Consider the following 26,851-nt stretch of genomic DNA (forward strand, 5'->3'; position numbering starts at 1 on the left):
TTTTGTCCAAGTATGATACAGTTGCAAGTGGCTGGAGCAGCATTTTGATTTTTGAATACCAGTAGGCATGTTTGAAAACCACAGTTTCGGCCGGGCGTGGTGGCTCACGCCTGTAATCCCAGCACTTTGGGAGGCCGAGAGGGCGGATCATGAGGTCAGGAGATCAAGACCATCCTGGCTAACACGGTGAAAGCCCGTCTCTACTGAAAAATATAAAAAAGTAGCCGGGCGAGGTGGTGGGCGCCTGTAGTCCCAGCTACTCGGGAGGTTGAGGCAGGAGAATGGCGTAAACCCGGGAGGCGGAGCTTGCAGTGAGCTGAGATCCGGCCATTGCACTCCAGCCTGGGCAACAGAGTGAGACTCCGTTTCAAAAAAAAAAAAAGAAAGAAAGAAAACCACAGTTTCAGTTAACAAAGCCAAAACAGATACCAGTTGGAATGTACCGGCCCTGGCAGCATCTTCTACAGTAGTCCTGACTCTGTAATTGACTAATCTAGAGGCAAAAGGAATGGGATCAGCATGTGATATAGTTTAGATCTGTGTCCCCATCCAAATTTCATATTGAAATGTAATCCTCCGGTGGCTCATGCCTGTAATCCTAACACTTTGGGAGGCCAAGGTGGGTGAACTGCCTGAGCTCAGGAGTTCGAGACCAGCCTGGGCAACACAGTGAAACCCCATCTCTACTAAAAATACAAAAAATTAGTCAGACTTGGCAGTGTGCACCCGTAGTCCCAGCTACTTGGGAGGCTGAGACAGGAGAACTGCTTGAACCCAGGAGGCGGAGGTTGCAGTGAGCCGAGATGGCGCCACTGCATTCCAGCCTGGGCAACAAAGTAAGACTCCATCTCAAAAAAAAAAAAAAAAAAAAAGAGAGAGAGACAAAGAAATGTAATCTCCAATGTAGGAGGTGATTAGATCATGGGAGCAGATTTCTGAAAAGGAAGTATGTACTATCCCCCTTGGTACTTGGTACTGTCCTCATGATAGTGAGTTCTCCCGAGATCTGGTCATTTAAAAGCATGTAACACCTACCTCCCCGCCTTGCTTTTATGCTCTTGCTCGATGTGATATGCCATCTCCCACTTCGCCTTCCACCACGCCTCAAAGCTTCCAGTGGTCTCCCAGACGCAGATGCTGGTGTTATGCTTCCTGTACAGGCTGCAGAACCATGAGCCGTTTAAGCCTGTTTTCTTATAAATTACCCAGTCTCCGGTTTTTTTTATAGCAACATGAGGACAGACTAATACAGCGTGTTTTTATTTTTTAACCGGATTGGCAGTTGTGGTATGGTAAAAGAATCCCTAAGTTAGGTAGGAGTAGAAATCCAGATTTTAGTAGTGGCCCTGTCACTTATTAGCTGCATCAACTTAGGCAAGTATCTGGACCTTCATGTTCTCATCTACAAAATGGGGAATAACACCTTCCCTTCCTACATACAGAGCTATTGTAAGAATGAAATAAAATTGTATGTGGAAATACTTGAAAAACAAAAAGTTCTGCCTTTATCAGCTGTCATCAAAGCCTCCAAGCTACGAGGTAGATCCTGGTGAGGTGCCAAGGTAAATTAGTTTTCTCCGTTGCAAGGGGCAGAACACACTCAGGCAATCTCAAGGAAAAGCTGCTGTGGCAGTGAAGTCGTTTCTAAAAGATTCCTGTTGTTGGGGACGAAAATAGGCACCGAGAAGCCTCTAGGAATCCGGGCAGCTCAGGGGCCTTTCATTCATGCATTCTCTTCCTCCATGGGCTTCGCTGCTGGTCTTGCTGCAGTGTTCCCGCCTCTTTCCAGGCTTCGGCTCCATTCACGAGCCTTTTCTCCTCACTTAGGACTGCTTCCTCTTCACTTTCGTACCTCCTTGGCCATAAGGACCTCACCTGCCCCTCTCTTCCTATCACATCCTTTGGCTCCCGCTCCCTAATGCTAAGTTCCCTGGGTACATTTTAGTTCAAATACTAGAGAGCAGTTACTGGCCCGGAACCTCTGCCCAGCGGCCTAAGTCACAGAGCGCCGTTCAGCCTGTGCCTGAGCTTGGCTTGGGTCAGGTGTTCATCCGGGTCCAATCAGCTGTGGGCAGTGGGAACGGGGCGGGGTGTTGTCTCTTCCACCTGGGCTGCCGCTGGGCAGGCGCTGAGGCTGGGGCATTGCCCTGGAACAGCTGTGGTTAAGGGTGGAGGGAGGACGAGGCACTTCCTGGGAGCATTTGCCTCTCCTCAGATGGGCCTCGTGCTCTTGAAGAGCGCAACACTTGGCTGTCTCCCCGGTACTTGGTGTGTGTCTCAGTGGTCTCTCTGGCACCTGCTCATGGGGCACCGCTGGGAGATGCAGCGGAACCAGAGCCCACAGCGGCGCATTGGCAGGTTAATCTCTTCCTGCTTGAGTCTCCTGTCAAGGGATGGATGATAATGCGATACTGTTATCTCAGGAACCGCAGGGAGGATTGAAAAGTTAAGGTAGCCCCTGAAATGAGCAAACGTCTCCCCCTCTACCCTCTGCCCGGCCACGAACATGACTTATTTTTCTTAATTTTAACTTACAGTTTGTATTGGTTGAAGTAATAAAATGTAGATCAGCCCTTAGTTCCTATTTATTGTCTATTGTTTTTCTTTTTTAAAAAAAAATTATTTTAAGTTCCAGGGTACATGTGCAGGATATGCAGGTTTGTTACATAGGTAAACGTGTGCTATAGTGGTTTGCTGCACCTATCAACCTGTCATCTAGATATTAAGCCTCACATGCATTAACTGTTTATCCTGATACTCTCCCTCCACCCACCCCGCAACAGGCCCCAGTGTGTGTTGTTCACGTTCCTGTATCCATGTGTTCTCATGGAATATGATGATTCTTTTCTCAGCTTTTTCATCTGTATGTATCATTTTCTAAGCCCTGACAATTCGGGTTAATTCATTAGATCACAGGAGGTTAGACCTGACCAATCACTTAAGCCATCCACTTCACTGGAACACTTCCTGAGCCAGAGTGGATTCTCAGTAAATATTTACTGAATAAGTTTGATAAATTTTGTAGACGAAAAGAAAGGCCCTGAGGAGGAAGGAATTTGGCCATTGTCACTTAACAAGTGGGTGGCAGGAGTAGGACTGGAACCCAAGTTTCTTGAGACAGTCCAAGCAAGTTCCTTTACACCATGACTCACAGAGTCCTAAGATTTCAGGCTTGGAAGATGCCATACACTTCATCTTTCATACTCCCTGCAGTATCCCCACTAGTCGTTAATTTGCTCTCTCCTTGAATACATCCAGCGACTGAAAATATATGACTTTTTAGGTCACCTAGGTCATTCGTTTTAGTCATTCAGCTAACAAACATTCATTACCTGCTTCGAGTCAAGGAGGATATTATTTGCCAGAGATCCAGAAATGAGTGACACATTTCGTGCCTTCAAGAAGTTTACAATATTTGGGCAGATACATATAAGCAGAACGTAACCCAACGTAGTAAGTATTCAGCTCTGACTCTTAGAAAGTAAGTTCATTCTTCTTTTGAACCAAGTCTATTTCCCAAGGACTATAGTCCTTATTCACTGGACCCAGGTCAACCTATTAGGGCCACAAAACAAAGTCCTTATTTCACCTAATTGCCTTTCAGATATTTTTAAACAGATATCATAACCCCCTTAGTAAGCTAAATTTTCAATTCCTTCAAGAATTCTTTATTTGAAATGTAGTTTCAAGTTATTTTATCTTTCTGGTTGTTCTTCAATGAACATGTTCTAGCTTATCTCATCAGTGTCTTAAGTGTGACTCCCAGATGTGAACTGCTGAACTCCAAATATGGTTTGAGAATACAATGTGAAATTGAACTTCCTATCACTGTTTATTCTAAGCATTATAATAAAAAAATAGAGGGAAAGGAAACAGTATGTTTCTTGGCCACCAATCGCCTCTAGAACCTGATTATTGTGGCATCCCCACTTCTCTGACCTCTTTCCTCTGTTTTCCCCTTGTATTCCTGCTTAGTTTATCAATACAATAAATATTATTGAGTTCTTGGTTTGTGTTTAGCACTCACAAGACTCTTCGGAGAACCAGACATAAAGCCTGTCTTGAAGGAGCTCACAGTCTTATTGGTAAAAGTTGGTTTGTCCCCAGAGAAATAATTAACAAACAACCGAGACTGAATATAATCAAGAAACAATCTTTCTTCTAGACCCTTCCTTAGACCTGTTTTTTTTATTATTATTATTATTATTATACTACAAGTTCTAGGGTACATGTACATAATGTGCAGGTTTGTTACATATGTATACTTGTGCCATGTTGGTGTGCTGCACCCATCAACTCATCAGCACCCATCAACTCGTCCTTTACATCCAGTATAACTCCCAATGCAATCCCTCCCCGCTCCCCCCTCCCCATAATAGGCCCCGGTGTGTGATGTTCCCCTTCCCGAGTCCAAGTGATCTCATTATTCAGTTCCCACCTATGAGTGAGAACATGCGGTGTTTGGTTTTCTGTTATTGAGATTGTTTGCTGAGAATGATGGTTTCCAGCTGCATCCATGTCCCTACAAAGGACACAAACTCATCCTTTTTTATGGCTGCATAGTATTCCATGGTGTATATGTGCCACATTTTCTTAATCCAGTCTGTCACAGATGGACATTTGGGTTGATTCCAAGTCTTTGCTATTGTGAATAGTGCCGCAATAAACATACGTGTGCATGTGTCTTTGTAGTAGAATAATTTATAATCCTTTGGGTATATACCCAGTAGTGGGATGGCTGGGTCATATGGTACATCTAGTTCTAGATCCTTGAGGAATTGCCATACTGTTTTCCATAATGGTTGAACTAGTTTACAATCCCACCAACAGTGTAAAAGTGTTCCTATTTCTCCACATCCTCTCCAACACCTGTTGTTTCCTGACTTCTTAATGATTGCCATTCTAACTGGTGTGAGATGGTATCTCATTGTGGTTTTGATTTGCATTTCTCTGATGGCGAGTGATGATGAGCATTTTTTCATGTGTCTGTTGGCTGTATGAATGTCTTCTTTTGAGAAATGTCTGTTCATATCCTTTGCCCACTTTTTGATGGGGTTGTTTGTTTTTTTCTTGTATATTTGTTTGAGTTCTTTGTAGATTCTGGATATTAGCCCTTTGTCAGATGAGTAGGTTGCAAAAATTTTCTCCCATTCTGTAGGTTGCCTGTTCACTCTGATGGTAGTTTCTTTTGCTGTGCAAAAGCTCTTTAGTTTAATTAGATCCCATTTGTCAATTTTGGCTTTTGCTGCCGTTGCTTTTGGTGTTTTAGACATGAAGTCCTTGCCCATGCCTATGTCCTGAATGGTACTACCTAGATTTTCTTCTAGGGTTTTTATGGTATTAGGTCTAACATTTAAGTCTCTAATCCATCTTGAATTAATTTTCGTGTAAGGAGGTTTTAATAGTGTTTGGTAGACTTCTGGATGTGACTGAAAACAGATCTTCCAATTTAAATGTCGGCACAGAACTGGCTTCAAGCCCCGTCTGTCAAGGGCTTTGTCAAATTTTTGTCATTGCATTGACCTAGACTGTTGCAGACTGAAGGCCTTTGAATTCCATCATCTGCAAAGAAAGCTGGAGCACCTATAGGGACCGACACCTCACAGGCCATGGAACAGCTTTCCAGCACCTGGCACCTGCCCAGTGCCGATCTAGAGTTCACTGGGAGAAAACTTCTTTCAGATGTTGACATGAGCCTGCCTGTGTTTGTGCTTCTGGGAGACAAGTTTAATTTGCTTTCACAGTGCTTTCCCCCAGGAGAAAATTTACCCAAACACCCTGCCTTCTTCACATTCAGAAGCATTGCTTGTTTGCTTTCCAGTTTTTACCATGGGGAGTTTCCATGTGTCTTGTGTGTGTGTGTGCGTGTGTGTGTGTGTGTGTGTTCACCCCCCAGAAATCCACATTTCCTTGTTTGGATTCATTAGACCAAGTCAGCGTGTTGTTTTAATTCATAAACGGAAGGCATGTGTGACCCTTCCTTAAAACCAAAATACCAGCTCTGCCAGGTCCTGGCCCAACCTCTTTACATGCACAGCATCACCCTATTTGGTCTTCAAAATAACTCTCTGAGATGTGTATTACCGTTGACCCCATTTCGCAGATGAGGAAACTAATGTATAGAGATGGCTTGTCCAAAGGCACCTAGCTGGAAAGGGTTCCAGAGCTCATACTTTGGTCCAGGCCAAATGCTGCAAACTTTGGCTGCATATAGGACAGGTTCACCTACCAGATTTTCCCCTATCAGCTGTGCGACCTTGAGAAGGTGACTTCATCTCCCATTCTCTATCTGAGACTGTAAAATGGTGACATAAGTACCTTGGTCTCATAATTCTTATGAAGATTAAGTTAGAATATATTATATGCATTTCACAGTTCCATTTGAGGGAATGAGAGGATCTCTCTTGGACTCTTCCTTCAACCTTGAGTTGTTGTGGAATTAAATCCCAGCTATGCTATCTAGTTTGTTTCCATTTCTTCATTTTGGTTGCTAAAAATAAATCCAATCTTTCTATTTCAGGAACCAAGGGGATGTAATAGGTGTAACCTAAAGTATAAATGTCTCCAGGGAAGCCAGGAGGAGTCAGAAGGTCGATCTCTGGCAGTGGGTAAACCTTGGTACTTCAACCAGGTGTTCCCAAAGAGTTTGTGACAACCACTTTTATGATTTAAGGAGACAACAAAAACAGAAGGAGATATTAGTAGTAAATGCAGGTTTTCTATCAGCCTGGACATATCACAAGGGAACAAAACATACAGGAGCTTCTGGGAGGGAGGGATAAGTGTGGGGTGAGCAGAAAGGAGAGAATGAGAATGTCGAGTAGGCCTTGACCTCGTTCACAAAGCTGATTCCTTCTGTCTTTGATGCTGGAGTCCAGCATCAAGCTCGCATGTCCACAGAGGTTTGCCTACTCAGAGCAAGGCAAGAGGCAGGTATGCCCATGCCGTGGTGAGCTGACAGAGGAGAAAAGCTGCCTTTCCTTTTCTGGTATTACTGCCCCTGTGAGACAGTTAAGGAGGTAACTGGGCTGTCCAGGTAGTTCTCCTAACAGGATTTTCTTCTGTGGTCTCTCCTTGTTTCCTACGAAATGAGGCCTCAGGATTTTAGAAAGGAAAACCAGAAGGATGCAAATGAGGGCAGACTTTCCTCGAAATCAACCCTGGACTCAGGAGAACTTAGTTATCAGCTGTGATCATCTTTCACCTTGACATAGCAGCGCTAATGACTTGTTTCTGAAAACAAATCAGGAATAGTGAACAGTCAAAACAGGCACTGCAATGGGTTCCCTGAGGCCTCTGTGGGTTCCTGACTCCCCTGTCTCCGCTGGGAAGGAGCACTATTGGGTTTTCTTCCTTCTTCAGTTGCCCCTTTGTATTTCAAGCAATATCTTGTTCAACATCCAAAGAACACCCCCACTCACAACACATGTCCAGAGAATGAGCTAAGGAAACACTTGAACTCTGCATTCCAATACAGATGAAAGGAAAAACAAGTTGCTGAAAATCAAATTTTTTACCAGGGCCCACTGCTGTGATAGAAAACAAGCTGGGGAAAGGCCCCTGTTTTCCAACATGCCATATACCCAATTATGAAAATCAGTTATTCATAGGCTGCTGAATTTTTAATTTGGATCCAAGAAGATCTAAAGGCACACCTTCTGCTAAATGAAGGCAGCTGCATTGTGAACATGAGCAAAGCAGGAGAGACTGTGGGAGAAGAAACTCAACAAACACTGATTGGAAACATCCACAGTACTTACGCATTAAAGTTCACTTTTCCCAAGCCAAGGAATGTAACTTCTGCCCTAGACTGTAGCACAGACATACCTGGTCAGTGGAGACTCATTATTTGTGGGATCCTAACTGAACCTCAAGTTGTTGAAATCTCTCCAAGTGGAAGATAAATATATACATAAACATTTTATCAAAAGAAAACATTCTCTGTATATCTCCTTTCCATTTCCTTGTTGCTCTCTTAAAATTATTTCATGTCTCCTAAAACTTCTGCCTTCTCACACCAGTAGCCTGGGGCAAGTTTTGTAGCAAACAGGCTTCTATGCTGTCAGGTTTAGCAACCAACACTACACTCAGTCACAGAAAATATGCTTTCCTCCCTTTCTCACTATGAAGGCTTTTTAGCAGATGATAAACAGGTTGTATCTCACAGATCTGGAAATCAGAATCTAACAAAGTATATAACACTTATCTGCAGTTGATCCTGTTAAAAATGCAACTTGTATTTATAGTAATTTTATTAGGAGATATACTTTATACCATTGGGTCTGAGAAGGATTGAACCATAGAAATTTAGATCTGGGAGGGATTTCTGAGCTCATCTAGTGGAATTCTTTCAGGGGTAGAAACAAATATTTATTGAGAACCTCCTCTGGATTGAATACTAGGGAAAATATATGAATGAATAAACTCAATTTCTATCCTCAAGGAGTTCACAGTCAACAATGAAGCCTATATGGTATTTTAATAAGGGTGAGGGGAAAAGAGTTCTGGAAGTAACTTAGCCTGTTTAAGATGTCCAGGCCTTTCCAAGGAGGTGGCATTTGAACTAGATTTGAAAGAAGGAGTAGAAGTTGCCAAGCAGGAACATATGGGAGGAGCAAGTGCAATAATGAGAAAACAGGTACAGAAAGGTCATGTGACATGGCCAAGAGTTCACAACCACTCAGTAGCAGGACAAGACCTGGAAACCAGGCCGTCTGCCTTTCTGTTCTGTACTCTTTCTGCAGCCCTGCAGGCAGAACTCAATTAGTTCTCTCCGATTGTACAATTAGCCCAGTAGCTTAAAGTGGAAATTATCTTGCCTTAGACTACTCAAAATTTTCATTTTTTAAAAGAATATTCAAAATGAAACTTCCTAAATGGTTCTTTCTAAGAACAGTGTTTTGGAATCCACTACTGACTTGAAGGTCTTGGGAACATGGATTCTTCCAAGTAAAGCCAATGGAGAATAGAGATCTCAGGTCCCCAGCCTAAGCCTTGCTCTACCGGGACCCAGACCATTTTGCCCTGAAATGAGGTCACATGTTGGATTAGACCTTCTTGTTCTAACTCTGTGTTAATATAAAACACTGCTTGTGTTAGCAGAGACAACACTGAGTGAGTGGAATTGCCCACTCACAAAAGGAGCCACACATTTGGACCATTTTTCCAAACTTTAAAAATAGTTCTTAAGTTGATACTGGAAGACCTTGAAGAAGGACATTTCTTGAAAATGCACCATGCTATAAATGCTGCCGCCTCCACCTATATATCACCAAGCCATTTTTCAAGCCCACGCTCTCTGAGAAGCCTTCTCTCTGCTAATTTTGCCCCATTCCAGCTGCCACTGTACTACCCTTAAGTGCTATGCTGCATTTAAGTTTTGATGCCCTTGTCTAGATGCCTTTTCTCCACACTTGATCTCTTAATTAATTATAGACTCAGAATTTTAGAACAGGAAGCAGTTGCAGGGAATCATCTCCACCATTGCCTTCATTTCACGTGTCAGGAAGGTGAGGCCCAGAGAGGGGAAGGAAGTTGCTTTAGGTCACAGATCACGGTACTAAAAGAGTAGACCCCAAAACGAGGTTTTCTTACCTCCAGGCAGAGCTTTTTCTATGCCTCATTCAACAGTTGACTTATTATTTTGTTCTCCCAATTAAGCTGCAGATTTCCTATAGGCAAGCCTTGTATCTAATGTAGTAACATTTCATTTAACAGAAGCCTAGATCTTGGCTTCATGACTTATAGTTTTGAGCTAAGACAACAGACTGAATCCTTAACTCTGCCTGCCTAACTGACCTTTTCCTTTACTTTCAAATCTGACTCTACTGGTTCCCTCTGAGACCTCGGGCAAGTCACTGCCCTTCCTCTGGGTCTCAGTTTCCTTCTCTACCAAATGAGATCATTGGGCTGGATGTCTCTAGGATCCCTCCAAGCTCTGAAAGTTATAGAATTCTCTATCCTACAAATAGATCCTTTGCTGCTTTCAGGATGGGCTTCACTGTCCCACTGTTTCATCCAGTGAACCCATAGCTAGAGTCGCCTCAAAAGTAGAGGCAGGGAAGTTCTCATGAGGGGGTGCCCCAAGCTATCCCAAGATAGGACTGGTTGGGATTGCAAAGAAAGAAGCACTAAAAGCCAGGTTGATCAGTCCAAAGTGTTTATTAGGGAACTTACAGAGTGCTGTAGCAATTCTCGTGCAGACAGCAAGAGAACATGACCTAAGTCATGTTCTACCTAGGTATCTCCACAGCAAGGTGCCCAGGGTATGGAGTTTATATGGGGATTTAAGGAGTTTGGCTCAAGGCCAGGGCTAATTTCTTTACTGTTTTGGGAAACAACCTAAACACCTTTTTCAGTACCTGAGAATGTTCAAGGCTTTAGCGTGGACTCCAGCCTGCAGAAAAGTTGCAAATGGCCGTGTCAGTCACAGAGTGGTCAAGGCCTGCGTTTCTCGATCAGGACACAAAAATTAGGGGATACCATAGATATGCCTTGTTCATTTCCCTGGATTCTGCTGTGGAATAAGTTCCTTCAAGACCCAGATAGCATAGTGTCATGCAGCAAGGCCAGGCGTAGAGCCCGAAGACTCGGGTTCTAGTCTTTGCAGTCTTACCTCTTTGATAAAGTATCTGTGGCCTTTCACAGGTCACTTCATTTCTGTCAGCCACCTGGTTTTTTTTTTGTTTGTTTTTTTGTTTTTTGTTTTTTGTTTTTTTTAAGTGAAAGAGGAATAACAATATGTGCTTGTCAGATTTGGTGACAGTGAAATAAGATAAATTTTGTGGAAATACATGGCACGAAGAAGGCATTCAGCACATAGTTGCTTCTGTGCTTCATTCCACATCCAGCATTATTGAGAAATGAGCTGTTCCAAATAAACATGCATTCCAGATAATAGGTTTACCAACAGGAGCTACAAAACAGTGCCTGACTTCTGATTAAAATCTTTCTGAAATTGATTCCATATTTTCTTGACCTGTCACACAGAGCATGTACCAAATGTATTAGGAGGAGTTAGAGAAAGGAACATCTCTGCAAAAGGAGGGCATGACAGACAGCGTGTCTGGGGCTGTAAGTAATGCAGAGGGAGTAGGAAAGAAACCTTTTTTTTTTTTTTTTTTTGAGACATAGTCTCACTATGTTGCCCAGTCTGGAGTGTAATAGCACAATCTCGGCTCACTGCAACCTCCGCCTCCCAGGTTCAAGAGATTCTGCCACCTCATCCTCCTGAGTAGCTGGGATTACAGATATACGCCACCATGCCAGGCTAATTTTTGTATTTTTAGTAGAGATGGGGATTCACCATGTTGGCCAGGCTGGTCTCAAATTCCTGACCTCAAGTAATCCACCTGCCTCAGCCTCCCAAAATGCTAGGATTACAGGCGTGAGCCACTATACGCAGCCAAAAAAGAAAATTTCTTTGCCTCTGGAAAGAGCTTGGATTTTTTTCATCTCAGCAAATGGGGAGCCCTTGAAGTGTTTTAAGAAGGAGAGTGATAGAATAAGATTTGTTTCAAAGAAATCACTTAGGCTGCTGGGTGGTGAACACATCAGGGTGAGCAGCAAGGGGAAGGCTGAAAGACCTGCCTCAGGCTGATGTAGTGGCTACAGTGAGAGACGGTGGGGGACCTACATGGATATATGAAAAGTCAGAGGTGGGAAAAGCCAGATTTGTAAATGCTCAGTAGCTTTATGTAAAAACAAAGTAATGGAATATCAGTCCATTCTGAGAAAAGCATAAAATACAGAAAGTATAAAGAAGACTATAAGAATCACCCAATAACACACCATCCAGACAAAACCACTGTAAACAGGTTAAACTGTTTTCTGTCAGTGTTTTTAGCTGAAGAATCTCTAATGTGTTTGTATATACAAACTTGATTTATAAAAATTTGGTTCAGGCAGACATTTTCCAGAACACTTCTGATAATGTCAATTGAGCTGTGCTTCCATAAGAGTAAAAGTAACAGAATTTTAACTCCATTCATTCCTTTCAGTGACAGGGCCTCAATAGCTCAAATATGTGGGACTTGGTTAACCTAAGGCTTGATTCCTGGGCTCTGTATTTGGGTAAGGAAATTTGTTTTCAACTCTCCTTCTCTTTTCTCCCCCCAGAGTCAGTGGATAACTGCCCCAGCAACTGCTATGGCAATGGTGACTGTATCTCTGGGACCTGCCACTGCTTCCTGGGTTTCCTGGGCCCCGACTGTGGCAGAGGTGAGAACTCTGCGTTGGAGCTCTGGATTTCTGCTTCCCAGACCCCTCAGGCAGCTCACTTCTACTTCTCAGAGCAAGTGTAGAATCCAGCCCACCTTCTGATGCCCACGAGAAGGGTTTCCAAGGGCCATTCTCCAGAAGCCCTTGGAGGGAGGTGTGCAGGCAGAGCCATAACCTTGTCAGCCACTGTTATCCATATGTGGATGATTGGGGAGGTCAGAAAAGGAGGGTGAATTCACTGTGGGGTGGTCACAGTGAAGTTGGTGTCTGTTGCTGGGGCAGGTGCAGTGGCAGTGGGGGTTCTTTTAAAAGTGGATTTCCTCTTATAGGAATGATCATCCCTGGCCATGCATCTTTGAAGTTTATCTTCATGCTAGTGTGATGTCTCTCTGGCCTGTAAATGAGGAGCCTGAGGACTCCTCCATTGCTACCTTCTAACAGCACAGGCAGAATCGGCCAAGACCCCAAGGGGAGGGACTGAGGAGGCCAGGCCGCTTTTTTCTACACAGGACCCTAATGGTGCCTGATATTTAGACACAGTCAGTGCCCATGATAAACATTGTGGAGATAACCTAAAAGGTTGCCCACGATCTATCCCGTACTTATGGCCATCATTTCTGTCCTGGAATAATTAACAAGGAAAATGTCAAGGAGATCTGCAATCTTGAGAATTTGGCACACCCCTGGGAAACTAACATGGCCCCTTCTTTTGTTTTTTACCTTTTTCCTTATTCAGTAGCCATTTGCTTCGTGCCTTTTTAGGGATTGGTGCTGTGCTAGGCAAGACCCAATCCTGGGAGCTCTGAGTCTGGTCTCAGAGACAGACAAGTAAATAGACAACTGCAAAGTAGTACAATAAGAAGAGAAATACACTATAACACAGTTAAATGCAGGGAGCTTCTATCAGAGTAGAAGGGAGGAGCAGTCTGAGAGTAGAAGGGATGATTTCAGGGAATTCTTCCCAAATGAGGGTGACACTACACCCGAGTCCTGAGGCTTGAGAAATTGTTCGTAAGTAGAAGGCAGAGATGGTTTTCCAGGCTGCGTGAACTACACCCTGCAAGTACTATGCCATGAGAGTCTGTTTATTCTTCCTATGTGAGATTGACTCAGTTTGAGGCAGCAAAGCTAGCAGCCCCAAGGAAACACAGTGATTACCTGCTGAGTGGTTTAAAAAGGAAAGAAGCCAGGTGGGGGCCAGGGAAACGTGGTAGAGAGAGAGATGAGTCATTCCTTCTAACAAGAATTACCGTCTCGTCCCACATGCACTTAAAGTTAAGAGTCATGTGTAAAAAAGCCTTATTGGATCTTGATAAGACTAGTAAGTACTTACAGCACAATGCAGTATAATTTATTTTTATATAGTATCCTTCATAGAGAAGATCACAAAACCCTTTACGCTAAGAGGCAGAATGAAAAGATAATACTTTAAAGAGCCAAGTTGGGCTCTGCTCTCCTCTTAAGGGGGCAGTGGTGTATGGGGCTGGAGTGGAGGCCTGAAAGGCAAGGGAAGCTGAGATTTGCTGGGTTAAAGAGGACAGTAAGTGGCGCTGCAGATGAGTTGTGGGGAAGTGCTAGTGGAGTGTTATTAGAGGAGAGCGCTGGAGGAGGGATTCAGGGCAGGCAGGAGGCCCAGCAACTGGCTTTTCCAGTAAGATGGAGGAACAGACTGAAGCTTCCTGTCTGAGGTTCCCGGCAGCCACTGTACCCCATCAGCAATATGAAGGGGATGGGGTTAAGTGGATACCTACCCTGCCAGGCCCTGCACTGTGCACCATCACCTACAAATCTAGATGTATTTAAAATGGAAAGAAATAAAGCAAGAGAAGAAGACAGATGGGCACACATGGGTGTTTGTGGCAACATAATTGAGGCTACTGGTCAAGCCAGGCAGGACAAGAGGAGGAAGAGACAAAGGCAGTTGGGGTGTGCTGGACATTGATTCATGCCAGACTTCCGGTGCTGTCTCCCCAGCTTCCTGCCCCGTGCTCTGTAGCGGAAATGGCCAGTACATGAAGGGCAGATGCCTGTGCCACAGTGGCTGGAAAGGCGCCGAGTGTGATGTGCCCACCAACCAGTGTATCGATGTGGCCTGCAGCAACCATGGCACCTGCATCATGGGCACCTGCATCTGCAATCCTGGCTACAAGGGCGAGAGCTGTGAGGAAGGTAAGACTTACAGTTGGCAGCTCCGGCACCTTCCTCTGAAATAGAGGCTGGCACATAGTGCCAAGAGGGTGACCAGGGAGCAAGGGAAGCCTCCTGAGCCATTCTGTGACCCCACCTCCCCAAGCCAGGAGCCCACCCACTAGCGACAATAACTAATCTAAAGGAAGAAGTCAAACACATCAGAGTCCTGGTCAGTGAAGGGGAGAAATGTCATGTATCGAGCACTTACCATATACAAGGCTGTGCTAGAAGCCTCGTGTCATGTAATTCAAACCTTAATTAGGGAGGAGTAGTCATCTCTACTTTATAGTTGGGGATTCTGAGACTCAGAGGGTTGAATAACTTGCCCAAGGACACATGGCTAGTAGATGGCAGAGCTGGGTTTGAGCCCAGTCGTTCTGGCTCCGTAGTCCAAGTTCTTTTCACTCCCCTCTAGGCTCATCTGCTCATTTTTAATCTCCATTTCTGAAGTGTGATTCTATTATAGGCCTCCAAACTCTGCCCTCTTTCACCACACTCGTGTGTGTGTGTGTGTGTGTGTGTTCATGTGTATGGCTCTGCAGTGCCCATGAGCATGCCTCTCTCCTTTTTTTTTTTTTTTTTTTTGAGACGGAGCTTGCTCCGTCGCACCAGCGCTGAGTACAGTAGGCGCGATCTCGACTCACTGCAAGCTCCGCCCTCCTGGTTTCACGCCATTCTCCTGCCTCAGCCTCCCGAGTAGCTGGGACTACACGGCGCCGCGCCGCCACCGTCGCCCGGCTAGTTTTTTGTAATTTTTTTTTAGTAGAGAGGGGTTTCACCATGTTAGCCAAGGATGGTCTCGATCTCCATGACCTCCGTGATCCGCCGTCTCCGGCCTCCCAAAGTGCTGGGATTACAGGCTTCAGCCACTGCGCCCGGCCGCCTCTCTCCTTTATAAAATAAATATATGGTTGTGTAGATTGAGGCTAGAAGAGTGAACTGTTGATTTAACATTAACATCTGTTCTTTACTAGAAAATCCAACCAGGTGAGATAAATGAAAATTTCTGTTTCACAAATGAAGAAACTGAGGCCCAGGGAAGGGCAGCGACTTGCCCAGAGTCATAGAACTGACTAATGGCAGAATTGGGATTCAGCCCAGGTCTCACTTCAAATCCAGGACTCTTCCTTCTTGACTGCATGGTGTTTCCAGCTGAGAGGAAGAGCCTTATTCGCAAGCAATGTAAAGTAGCTGTTAAAAGTGCACACTCTGGAATCAGATATAGGTTTGCATCCTGGCCCTGCCACTAACTAGCCTCAGTTCCCTTGTCTATAAAATGGGAATGCCTTCCTCTGAGGGCCATTGTGAGGAATGAATTAAATGACCCATGTAAAGCACTTAGCTCAGTGTCTGACACATAGTAAACGCTCCATAAATGTGAGCTCTTATATTATTACTATTATTCTGAGGACAATTGAAGCACATTTCCTGTTTCGCCCCAGTCACTTCATCCAAGGTCTTTTGAAATGGTTGGAATTTCCCGTTTGAAACGGATGGATGACGCTGTGCGCCTGTCATTACCTCCCATTCTCTGCCATCTAGCACCCTGGCACCTTCCCCAGTGGGTGGAAGAGGCTCCAAGAAGAGCCGATCTTCTAAACCATTTACTGCTTAACAGAGAGCCCCTCCCAGGCATCATTTGCTCTAAAAATAAAACAGAATGTTAACAGGCCCATTTTCAAAGAGTGGGGAACAAGAAGAGATTAGTGTCTGAAAAGCATCGCCTCTCTGAGACAAGCTGTATGTAAACCTCAAGCATGGCTGGAAGTCCTGATTCAGACCTGTTAACTTTGATGGGGATTACTTTGGGCTGTCTGAGAGAGAAGGAACGCCAACCCCTGGAACAAAGGAACTCGGCCTTCTTATCCAGAGAATGGTGACCTTCATCTGCTGTCCCTTTTTATTTGAGTCACTTGAGGTGAAGACCCTGAGAAGGAAAGAGAAACAAAGAAGAGATTCCTCTTGAAACTGTGAACTGCCTCCAATCCCACCCATGTTGTGTGGGCCAGGAAAAGGCAGTTGTCCTTTCCCAGATGATCCGGCATCGCGCAGCGCCCCAGAGCTGCAGCGTTATTTATAAGAGAGAAAAAAATGTTTGGGAACTTGGATTTACATTATCTATTTGAAAAGAAATGCTCCTACTCCTGCTTTCTTTTCTGAGGAGGGCCATCTGGTACTGATTCCCATTATTATTTCTGTTTCTCTGGTGAAGCTTCACTGCGTTGTCCTTGTGTTTATAACGGGGTTTTCTCGGGGCCTTTGTCCTCGACCATTCTCCTCCCCTCCTCCCTCTGCTCTGTGCTACGGGTTTCACTGTGTTTATAAAACATCAGCTAACAAGCTCACTTTTTTTTCTCCCCATTCCTTCTTCTGAAGTTTATTGCCCTATACTTTTTAAAGCTTGAACGGAGCCAGTAGGACACTGGGAAGGAGTTGGGGGAGAAGCAGAAAAGAAAAAACCTAGACCTCTCACAGTGAAAAGTGAGACCCTGTGTTTTTGGTCCTGCAGAGCGTCTAATAGCTTGTGTGGTCACTGAAGCGTGGCATGTTTTGGGGGAAAGACCTCTGTCTTCAGCCTGGTCATGCAGGCCTCATCATTTTGTTAACGGGCTATGCTTCCGCTAGAAATTTTGGCTTGAATGGCAAGCTCTGCAAGGGGAAAAAAGAACTGTTTGGCACATCTGTAAGAGGAAACTAAGTTAGGCTGTCTTCCAGACAAAAGCCAGTCCACCTCCCTGACCATTGCTCCTACTCCTTTATCACAGCTCCCTTCCACCCCAAGCTGGCCACTTCTCCCCACTTTGCACACAGCTCCTTGGGAAATCACTGTTGTTCCTGAAGCTGTCCCAGTGTGATGAGAAGAAGTCAACTTTAATCACCACCCCAGAGGCTCCAGAATGCAAAAGCAGAGGCAGAGTCTACCTACCACCTCTTTGGCAGAGCATGATTGTGGCATAGATACTGGCCCTGTAGGATCAGTAGAGCACAGGGACAATGTCTACCCAGCCCCAGCAGGAACCTCCACTGATTCAGCCTAGATTTCCAGGAGCTGCCGTCCCTCCTGAGATGCAGTCTTCCTTAAAACTTCCCTCCCGCTCCACAATCACTTGGCCCAGTTGACCTTCAGAAGCACAGATTAATTGCCTGGAGGTAGCCTCTCATCAGTTCCTTCTGATCTTTGTTCTCTGCTTGGACCATCTGCTGGGAGTGTAGGATTCACTTTGCTGATTCCTGGGTCTTTCAGGAGACTCATTACATCTAAGGAAGCACAGGTCTGTGCCACCCAGAGCCTCTTGCTGAACTTGGCACCCTCCTAGCCTGCTCGCTAATGATGGAGATTTATAGGTTCGACCTCAAACGTGCCCTGGGATTCTCAGAGACAGTTTCAACCCAAAGTTGAGGTTCAGGCACTTACAGAAAAGGAAATACCTTTATTGGCCTCAGGATAGGAATTGCTGAGTTGTTTCCTGTCAAATTGGAAAGCTCTCTGGGTCTAGGGGATTGTCATAGAAGCCTAATGGGCCAGAATAATCCTTCTGAGGTTCCAAGATCTGAGGCAGGTCATGAGAATTTATCGCTATTATTACATTTATTATTTTTAATTATCAGGAATTCCAACAGGTCATGCTCTAACCATTTTTGAATGGAGTCCAGAGACTGCAGGAGAAAAGATTCTTTGCCTTCATTTGACTTCATTCATCCTCCACATTGCTCTATTTCTTTTCTTGTTTTGATTTCTATTTTTAAGACATTTTTTGGTTTATATAAGTATATATGCATGCATGTATTTCTGAACCAGTAAGATTGTAAGGGGGAATGGCAAGAGGCCTAACCAGGAAAGGGGGATTCAAATTTAAATTCTTCCATTTGCCATACTACTGTGTGATCTTGGGCAAGTTATTTAACCTCTCTGTGCTTTCTGTTTCCTCATCTGTCAAATGAACATAATAAAAGTAGCTACCTCATACTTACATTGTTAGGATTAAATGAGATAATGTCTATAAAATGCTTAATAGCAAAATATGGCACAGAAGAGAGAATAAATTAATGCTAATTGTTATTGTGATCATTACTGTGTTATTACCAAATAATCACTCCTGAGCCCTGATCATCTTATTTATCATTTAGGTTATTAGGCTGAACACCTTTAAGACCCTAAATAGCAAAATAACTTTCTTAATAAGCTAGTTCTCAAAATAAATGTTCCCAGAATATTGCCACTTATAAAGTTTTTGCCCATTTGTGTCTGTGACTCTTATATACCCAGCCTGGGTTTCCCAGTCTTTTATGTAAAAATCAAATATACTGGGTTATAAAATATAATTAATAAATACATTTAAAGGATGTCTGAATTATAAATGAGCTCTGGCCGCAGTTTGCCCCAAGCTATGCTACTGAATGTCCTGATAGGATGGGAAGATAACTTCTTTGCAAAAGTTTATACAGTCCTTTGAAATCATAACGTCATTTGCTCCTTGTAGCAACCTGAGAAGTCAGTAATCAGTATCTTTACCATACCTGCTTTATAGATGGGAAGCGCAGAGCAGTTATGTAATTGGACCATGGACCTAGAACCAGTACATTTTGTCCCTTGACCCTTGAACCCAGGTCCACAGAGGCCAAATGGAGAGCTTTTTCTTCTGCAGCTTAGGGCTCCCTCGTGAGTTCCTATTAGGAGGGGCCTGACCATGCTCATCACAGTGCCATCAGCACCCTTTCTCCAACAGCTACATGTTGCCCCTCCTCCCCAGGATACCACCGTCCCCTCACAATTACAAAATGAATAGAATCCCTACCTCCCTAAAGAGAAAGACAGACCTGACATTTTTCACTTTTTGGTAGTGAAAAAACATGAATCGACCTCCTTTACCAATCCTGTCTTCTCTCTGCCACCTATTGCACTTTCCATATGAACTGGAGCCACTTCAGTTAATTCTCAGTACTCTTCTCCTTTTCCATGCAGTGCTTTGCAGAAGATCAGAGGTCTATGTTGTTGTAGCCCCGTAACTAAAGCTTTGATTAGGGAAAGTCAACCCCTGATAGAAATATTGGCCTCAAGATCAGACAGAGCTTCAGATTCTTCTCTGGATGTGGAGTAATTGGAACCCTTGTGCACTGCTGGTGGGAATGTAAAATGGTAGAACCACTATGGAAAACAGCATGATGGTTCCTCAAAAAATCAAAAATAGAATTTACCATATGATCCAGCAATTTCATTTCCGGGCATATACTCAAATGAATTGAAAGCAGAGTCCCAAAGAGATATTTGTACACCCATGCTCATAGCAACCTATTTACAATAGCCAAAAGGTGGAAGCAAGCTGAATTTCTATTGACATATGAATGGACAAACAAAATGAGGTATGAACATATAATGGAATATTATTCAGCCTTAAAAAGGAAGGAAGTTCTGGCCATACCACAACATGAGTGAACCTTGAGGGCATTATGCCAAGTGAAATAAGCCATCACAAAAAGATGAATACTGGATGATTCCACTTACATTAAGTACTAGGGTAGTGAAATTCATAGAGATAGAAAACAGAATGGTGGTTGTCGAGTCCTGAGGGAAAGGGGAAATGGGAAGTTGTTTAATGGGTGCAGAGTTTCAGTTTTGCAAGATGAAAAGAGTTCTGGAGACAGTGGTGATGGTTGCCCAGCAGTATCCACGCCCTTAACACCACTGACTTGTGCACTTAACAGTGGCTAAGGTGGTAAATTTTAAGTTATGTGTATTTTACCACAATTTTAGAAATCAGGAAAAGAATTCCTCTCTGGCAGAGTTTAGCTGTGTGATCTGACATAAATTATTTACCTCTCAGAGCCTCAATTTCCTCATCTGCATCTCACTGGGTTACTGAGATAACTGAATCTGATAGTGTATATAAAGTGCTTAGAGTGTAAGCACACAGCAGGTAACCCACAATGTATCTCTCTTTTCCCTCTTTCTCTGTTGGTCTCTTAAGACCACTTTGACCCTGGGCCCTGGGAGCACTAAAGGGCTGCCTGGCTGTGAGCCACCACTATGTGACTCACCTATCACATGAGGAGAAGCTGCGCAAAGTGTTTGCCCTCAAGACATTGAAGTTTTTTATTATCGTTTGGCTTGTTTGTTTTTTAGAGACAGAGTCTTGTTCCACTGCCCAGGCTGGAGTGCAGTGGCACAATCATAGCCCATTGCAGCCTCAACCTCCTGGGCTCAAGCAATCTTCCTGCCTCAGTCTTCCAAGTTGCTGGGACTACAGGCGTGTGCCACCATGTCTAGCTAATTTTTTTTTAATTTTTTAATTTTTTTGTAAAGACAGGATCTCACTGTGTTGCCCAGGCTGCCCAAACCCCTGGCCTCAAGCAATCCTCCCACCCCAGCCTCCCAAAGTGCTGGATTACAGGTGTGAGTCACCATACCTGGCCAGGAAAGTGAAGTTCATATCAATCTCAAGAATTTGGGGAAGATGATAAAATCTAATGGAATTAAATTTCAAAATAAATTCTGATTTAAATTAAGGAATCTATTTTAGTATCATGCTCACATAAATAAGCCTGCGTTATGAAGTGATAATAAGAGTTTGTTCTATGAAGATTTATGAAACACCTCCTGTATGCTAGGCACTGTTCTAGGAGGTGGAGATTCAGAAGCGAGTGAAACAGAGTCTAGTAGACATAAAGTGCTGTGCTGATGCTTGAGGCACGTTTCTTACTTTGTCCTCCCCACAAATGAAGAGATAGGGATTTCTACCTGGGTGGAGTTGAGAAGCCAGGTCTGCTATTTGCCACAGTACTGCTCTCACCTTACTATGTGGCCTATGCATCCTTCCACCAGAATGTGTGAAGCCCCTTGGTCACAAAGCTAAGTAGTTTGCTTAAAGAAGCCTCACCTTTGCTGGTCAGATGCTTACCTATGTTCTCCTTCCTCCATCTCACAGTGGACTGCATGGACCCCACATGTTCAAGCCGGGGTGTCTGTGTGAGAGGCGAATGCCACTGCTCTGTGGGGTGGGGAGGCACCAACTGCGAGACCCCCAGGGCCACATGCTTAGACCAATGTTCAGGTCACGGAACCTTCCTCCCGGACACCGGGCTTTGCAGCTGTGACCCAAGCTGGACTGGACACGACTGTTCTATCGGTAAATGCAGGGGGAGGAAGGGTGGGTGGAGGAGGAGTGGGGGTTGGGAGGAATGAGGGGTGGGGTGGGGAGGGTGGGGAGAAGAAGCATGGGTAGAGGCAGGAGATTTCCACAGTGACATGGTCACCATTCAGTCCTGATCAGGGACGTAACTGTTCCCAATCACATAGCAATGCATTCCCCATGCCTCTGAGTGCTTTTCTTCTTTCTCTGAACTCTAGCCTTCAACACCTCTACTCTTAAAGAGAGGATTCAAAAATTACATCCTTACATCATTCCTTCCATAGTAGTGGCCCTGAGATTCCAAACTACCCCTTAACAATGGAACTTATAATTATAGATATGTTTCACTGAAATCTCATCTCATGTTAAGACATTATCCCTGGAGGCAAGGCCATAGGGAAAGTGTTCCTAGGTAAGCTCTGTAGGGGTGGGCTTTACAGGATGCATGTCCCAGCCATCAAACCCTTTGGTTTCACCCATTTCTCAGAATGAAGTCCAAACTCAGTGTAGTGTTTAGGGTTCTTTGGGATCTGGCCCCCACCTGCCCTTCTAGCCAAATGCTCTGTTAGTCGCCAAGCTCCGTGAGGGTAGCAAACATGCCTTGATCACCTTTGCAGCCCCAGGACTCAGCATGGACTGACCCACAGCACCTGCTCAATAAATAGCGATGAATGAATGCATGAACACATGATTGAATGTGTTCTTGATTGTGGCATTTGGTTCATCACAGGGTTTGTACATATGAGGTACAAAGGATAATTCTGTCGGCACCCTTCTGTTTGAAAACACTATAATTTCCAGGTTCTTTCAACGTGAGGATTACATGGGAACATACATGAGTCACCTAGCACAGTACTGGTGTACAGCGGGTTGTGGTCACATCTAATCTCTCATTCAATCTGCGCAAAAACCCTACAAGAAAGGTGTCAGTTATCCATGTTTTACCAATTTACATAATACTTTAACCAGTGAATACTTACTGAGCACCTGCAGTATACCAGGTACTCTTCCAGTCAGAGAGAATGAAGAGACCAAAGAGTCCCTGCCTTTGTAGAGTGTGCATTCTGGGAAAGGGGAGGGGAACAACAGCAACAAAATGAAGAGAAGTAAAGTGAGAAAGAAACTAAGGCTTGGAAAAATTTTAAGTGATCCTGCCCAGGGACAAAAAGCTAAAAAGTGATAGCATCTCCAGTTATGCTTTTTTACTCAAAATCATTTTCCTCTGCAGTCCACGCCGTTTAAACAAAGTGAGGCTCAGATTAGCTCATTATGTTGTGTATTAACAGTTCTGGCTGTGATCAAGAAAGATGGTTGAGACCTTTGGCAGAAATGAGATCCATGCAGCATTCATGCCTTTGGGATACTTTGAATTACCTTTCCCTGTTGAATAGAGAATTGATGTTCAATACACAATCTAAATTGGACTTTTATCCTTGTTTGCAAAGCTCGTGGAAAGACATGATTGTAAGCACAGATGTGCAGGGTCTTAGGAATAATTCTTTTTATATAGCTCTGTTTATAGCGATATAGTAAATGATCCTCTTAAAGCTATGCTGGCTTGCATTGTTGGTTATGTGGCCACAAAGCTAATTTATGATAGGTATATAACTGCGTCTTGCACTGTTAATCCCTGATGACACCCCACAGCATCTGAGGAGGTAGGTATAATTTTGGATGAGATTACCAAGTATTCTTTAGTTAGCTCAGTAAACAGAAACAACAGAACTATGAGAAGGGACTTTGAATAGAATTATGAGATCTCCTTTTCCTCAGTCCTGGCTATACCACTCCCCATAACTGGTATCAAACACATATGTGTCCTCATGTGCAAAGGCAAAAGAGAACCATGTGATGAGGAAAGTCCCTGAGTCAGACAGATTTGGGTTCAAATCTTGGCCCTGATACTTACTAATTATAATTGTGGGCAAGTTACTTTACCTTGTGAAGCTATAAAATGGAGATAATGATAGCACCTACCTTCTGGAGTTATAGTGAGAATTATTTAAGAAAATGAAAGACTGGGCACGGTGACTCATGCCTATGATCCCAGCACTTTGGGAGGCCAAGGCAAGTGGATCGTGATGTCAGGAGTTCAAGACCAACCTGGCCAAGATGGTGAAACCCCGTCTCCACTAAAACTACAAAAATTAGCCAGGCGCGATGACAGGTACCTGTAGTCCCAGCTACTCGGGAGGCTGAGGCAGGAGAATTGGTTGAACCCGGATGGCAGAGGTTGCAGTGAGCCAAGATCGTGCCACTGCACTCCAGCCTGGGCAACAGAGTGAGACTCCGTCTCAAAAAAAAAAAAAAGAAAGAAAAAAGATTTGGCCCATTATATGAGCTCAGTACCTGTTAGCTTTGTTATGATGATGATTAAAACACTCATTGTAGAGCACTTGATATTAACAAAGACATTTGATAATAAGACGTAAGATGAAATCCCTTTCAGAAATATAGATTCTAGTGTTTAAATCTCTAGCCTATAAATGACTAGAAGGGTCCCATGATTGCCACAAGGCCAGGAATTTAAAAGGCAGCTTTAAAAGTATTGTAATAGTAAAAACAATTGGTTTTGTTGAGTGTCCCACAGCACACTAAGATGTTTCACACAACAACACACACCCTGCGCAACAGCAGCCCTGTGAAGTTGGGATGACAGGTACGGTATTGTCCCCGTTCCTGTGACGAGGCTAGAGGAGTGGCCGTGACTTGCATGAGCCATGCTGGTGAGGGAGGAAACTGGGAGTCAAGGCCTGGCCCCGCGCTGGGGCAGCCTGCCTCCCAGCAGTCCCCACAGGCCGCGTTCCTCCTCGGCTGTCACTTTGCCTCTGGAAACTGGTTTGAAGGAGAATGAGGGCATTTCGACTGTTCTCTCTCCTCAGCCCCTGCTGTGCAGGAACTGCTGGCCTGGGTTCCAACCTGCTTCTGCCACATGTTAACCGTGTGACCTTGGCAAGAAACTTCACTTTTCTTGACTTCAGTTTCCTCATCTGAAAAATGGAGATAGTAATAGTACCTACCTCAGCGGGTTATGTAATCATTAAAGTACATCATTTTTCTATGCACGTAGAACAGTGTCTGTCATAGAATAAGCACTTAATGTCTTTCTACCACCTGCCTTCCAAGGGCACTTTCACTGAGTGAAAGCTGTTTTAAAACTACTGAGTTTTTGCAGTGAAACCAGGCAAGGAATGCCTCTTTGCCTGGATTCACTAAAGCCAAGAAACTATCTTTCTGTTTAGGGAGTTAACTACAGGGCACAGAACAGACACTGGGCTTTTTGGGGGAAGAGTTGCTCCCCACTCGTTGAATGGCTTCAGCATGTGGCTTAACCCTCTAACCCTTAATTTTCCCTTAGGTAAAATTACTTTATAGAATCATTGTGAGGATTAGGTGAGGAAATATGGGCAAAGTGGTTCTCGTAGTATCTGGCACAGCTCACACCCTGGACAAGTGGTAGCTCTAGTCATCTTGCTTATGCTGCTTGTTGCCTGGCATGGCGGGGCTGGCACAGACACTGCCCAGTCCCTCCCATCAGGAGCTGGAGGCCAAAGGACAAATCCCAAGTGATCCTTGCACCATCAGCATTGGTTCTGGGTTCCTGGGTTGGCAGAGTTGGGCCCCTGCTGCCTGCTGCCTCCCAGGAGGGAACACTGACTATTCCCTGAGATGAGTGTCTTGCTGTTTGGCACCAAGAACAGGATTTAATGAAAGCAGCTTAAATCAACATGCCCTGCACTCAACAACCAGCCCCTGTATTGAAATGTGAGCTGACAAGTTCCCCAGCACGTTGGTTAGGTTTGTGGAAACAGTGAAGTCGGATTTTATACAAGTGTTTACTCAGTTCCCTGGCTTCCTGGCAACTTGGCTTCCAGTCTCATCTCAGAAATTCCTCTTTCAATCCAGCCTCATGCATGTGGTCTTCCTTCCTTATAAACCACACGACATAACTGTTGGAACAGATTCTTATGGCCCAGAAGAGCATAGGACATAGACCCCAGTGGGACTTCACTTCCTGAGTCATTTGGGAAGATGATCCTGATCATGGTGGTGGTAGTGATGGTGGGGGAGGTGGCTACTGCTGTTGCTGTTAAACAGATAGAAAAGAGTTGGAGAGGGGGAATGACCGGCCCTAAGTGACTCAGCTTACCAGTGGCAGTTTGAATTAAATCCAGGCCCTTTGTTCCCAAGTCCTCAGCTCTTGCCTCATGCCCCCTTTGTATCCAAAGAGGTGTTCGTGTCGCCAGTCTTATCTTTCTTTCTGACAAGCCATAGGATAGAGTAACAAAGAGCCAACCATTTCTTATATTTAGCATGTAACAGGCACTGAACTAAGTCCTTTACAACCTTATCTTAGTTAAGGTTCATAAAAACCCTGGGAAGGAAGTATTACTAGTATTACCATTTCCAGATGAGGAAACTGAAGCTCAGAAAGATTAAATTACATATCGGTATCCCTTTTCCCCCAACCCTTACTCGATTAATAATTGGCGGAGTCCAGATTCAAACCAGATCTGGCTCCAAGGTCTCTCCTAAACACTATGTTATATTGACCAATGTATTCTAATCTCTCTCTCTCTCTCTCTCTCTCTCTCTCTCTCTCTCTTTCTCTTTCTCTTTCTCTCTCTCTCTCACCAAGCTGTGAACTCTGTGAGGTCAAGGCCTATCAGTATCCCTAGCATAGGGCCAAATATGCATTAGGTTGTCGGTGATTATTGCATGAATGACTTAACCAGTGAATAGTCAAAGAAAGAAAAAGAGCCCACTGGGAACACAGGGAAGAGAGGGGCTGCAGCCGAAAGCTCTGTCCAGGAAGATACCAGCACACTACACGACAGCGAACCTAATCGCTTCTTTCAGGACTCCACCTCCTTCCCGCCTCCACACAAGCCCCTTCCCTCCCACTCCCCACACAGTGTGCTGGGCTAACACCAAATCTCTGCACTCCTTGTCTGTCACTTGCCAGACCTAGATCATGTTAGTTTCTTGTGCAGTGCCAGCCAGCCAGAAGGCCTCCTGGACAAGAGCTGGCATCATTTCACCTCCTTCAAGCCATCTTCCCCAGAGAGCAGGCCTGCTGGGCTGGATGCCTCATCAACTTTTGCATAAAGGGGGTACACTCAGTAGCACTGCTGAGCAGAACAACTCCTCCCATCTCCCTTCCGAGTGCTTTAGTTGGCTTTTCACCCTCTTGGCTCAGAGTTGTCTCAGAAAAGGGAAAGAATTTAATCTCTTTGAGATGGTCCTTAGAATTGGAAAGGCTCGCCTTTCTTTCAGAGCTTAATGGCTTTTTTTTTTTTTTTTTTTTTTTTTTT

General features: G+C 44.3%; 1 protein-coding gene across 1 annotated transcript in view; it reads left to right on the forward strand.

The window, feature by feature from the left end:
* TENM4 (teneurin transmembrane protein 4) overlaps positions 1 to 26,851 on the forward strand; it is a 562,312-nt gene that overhangs the window by 393,811 nt on the left and 141,650 nt on the right. Inside the window, exons 11-13 of the mRNA XM_017895920.1 lie at positions 12,118 to 12,219; positions 14,194 to 14,388; positions 21,333 to 21,533. Of these exons, the coding sequence (XP_017751409.1) occupies positions 12,118 to 12,219; positions 14,194 to 14,388; positions 21,333 to 21,533 (498 nt within the window). The remainder of the gene's footprint in view (positions 1 to 12,117; positions 12,220 to 14,193; positions 14,389 to 21,332; positions 21,534 to 26,851) is intronic.

The sequence above is a fragment of the Rhinopithecus bieti genome, unplaced genomic scaffold, assembly GCF_001698545.2.
Source record: "Rhinopithecus bieti isolate Rb0 unplaced genomic scaffold, ASM169854v2 scaffold_26607, whole genome shotgun sequence".
Taxonomy (NCBI): Eukaryota; Metazoa; Chordata; class Mammalia; order Primates; family Cercopithecidae; genus Rhinopithecus; species Rhinopithecus bieti.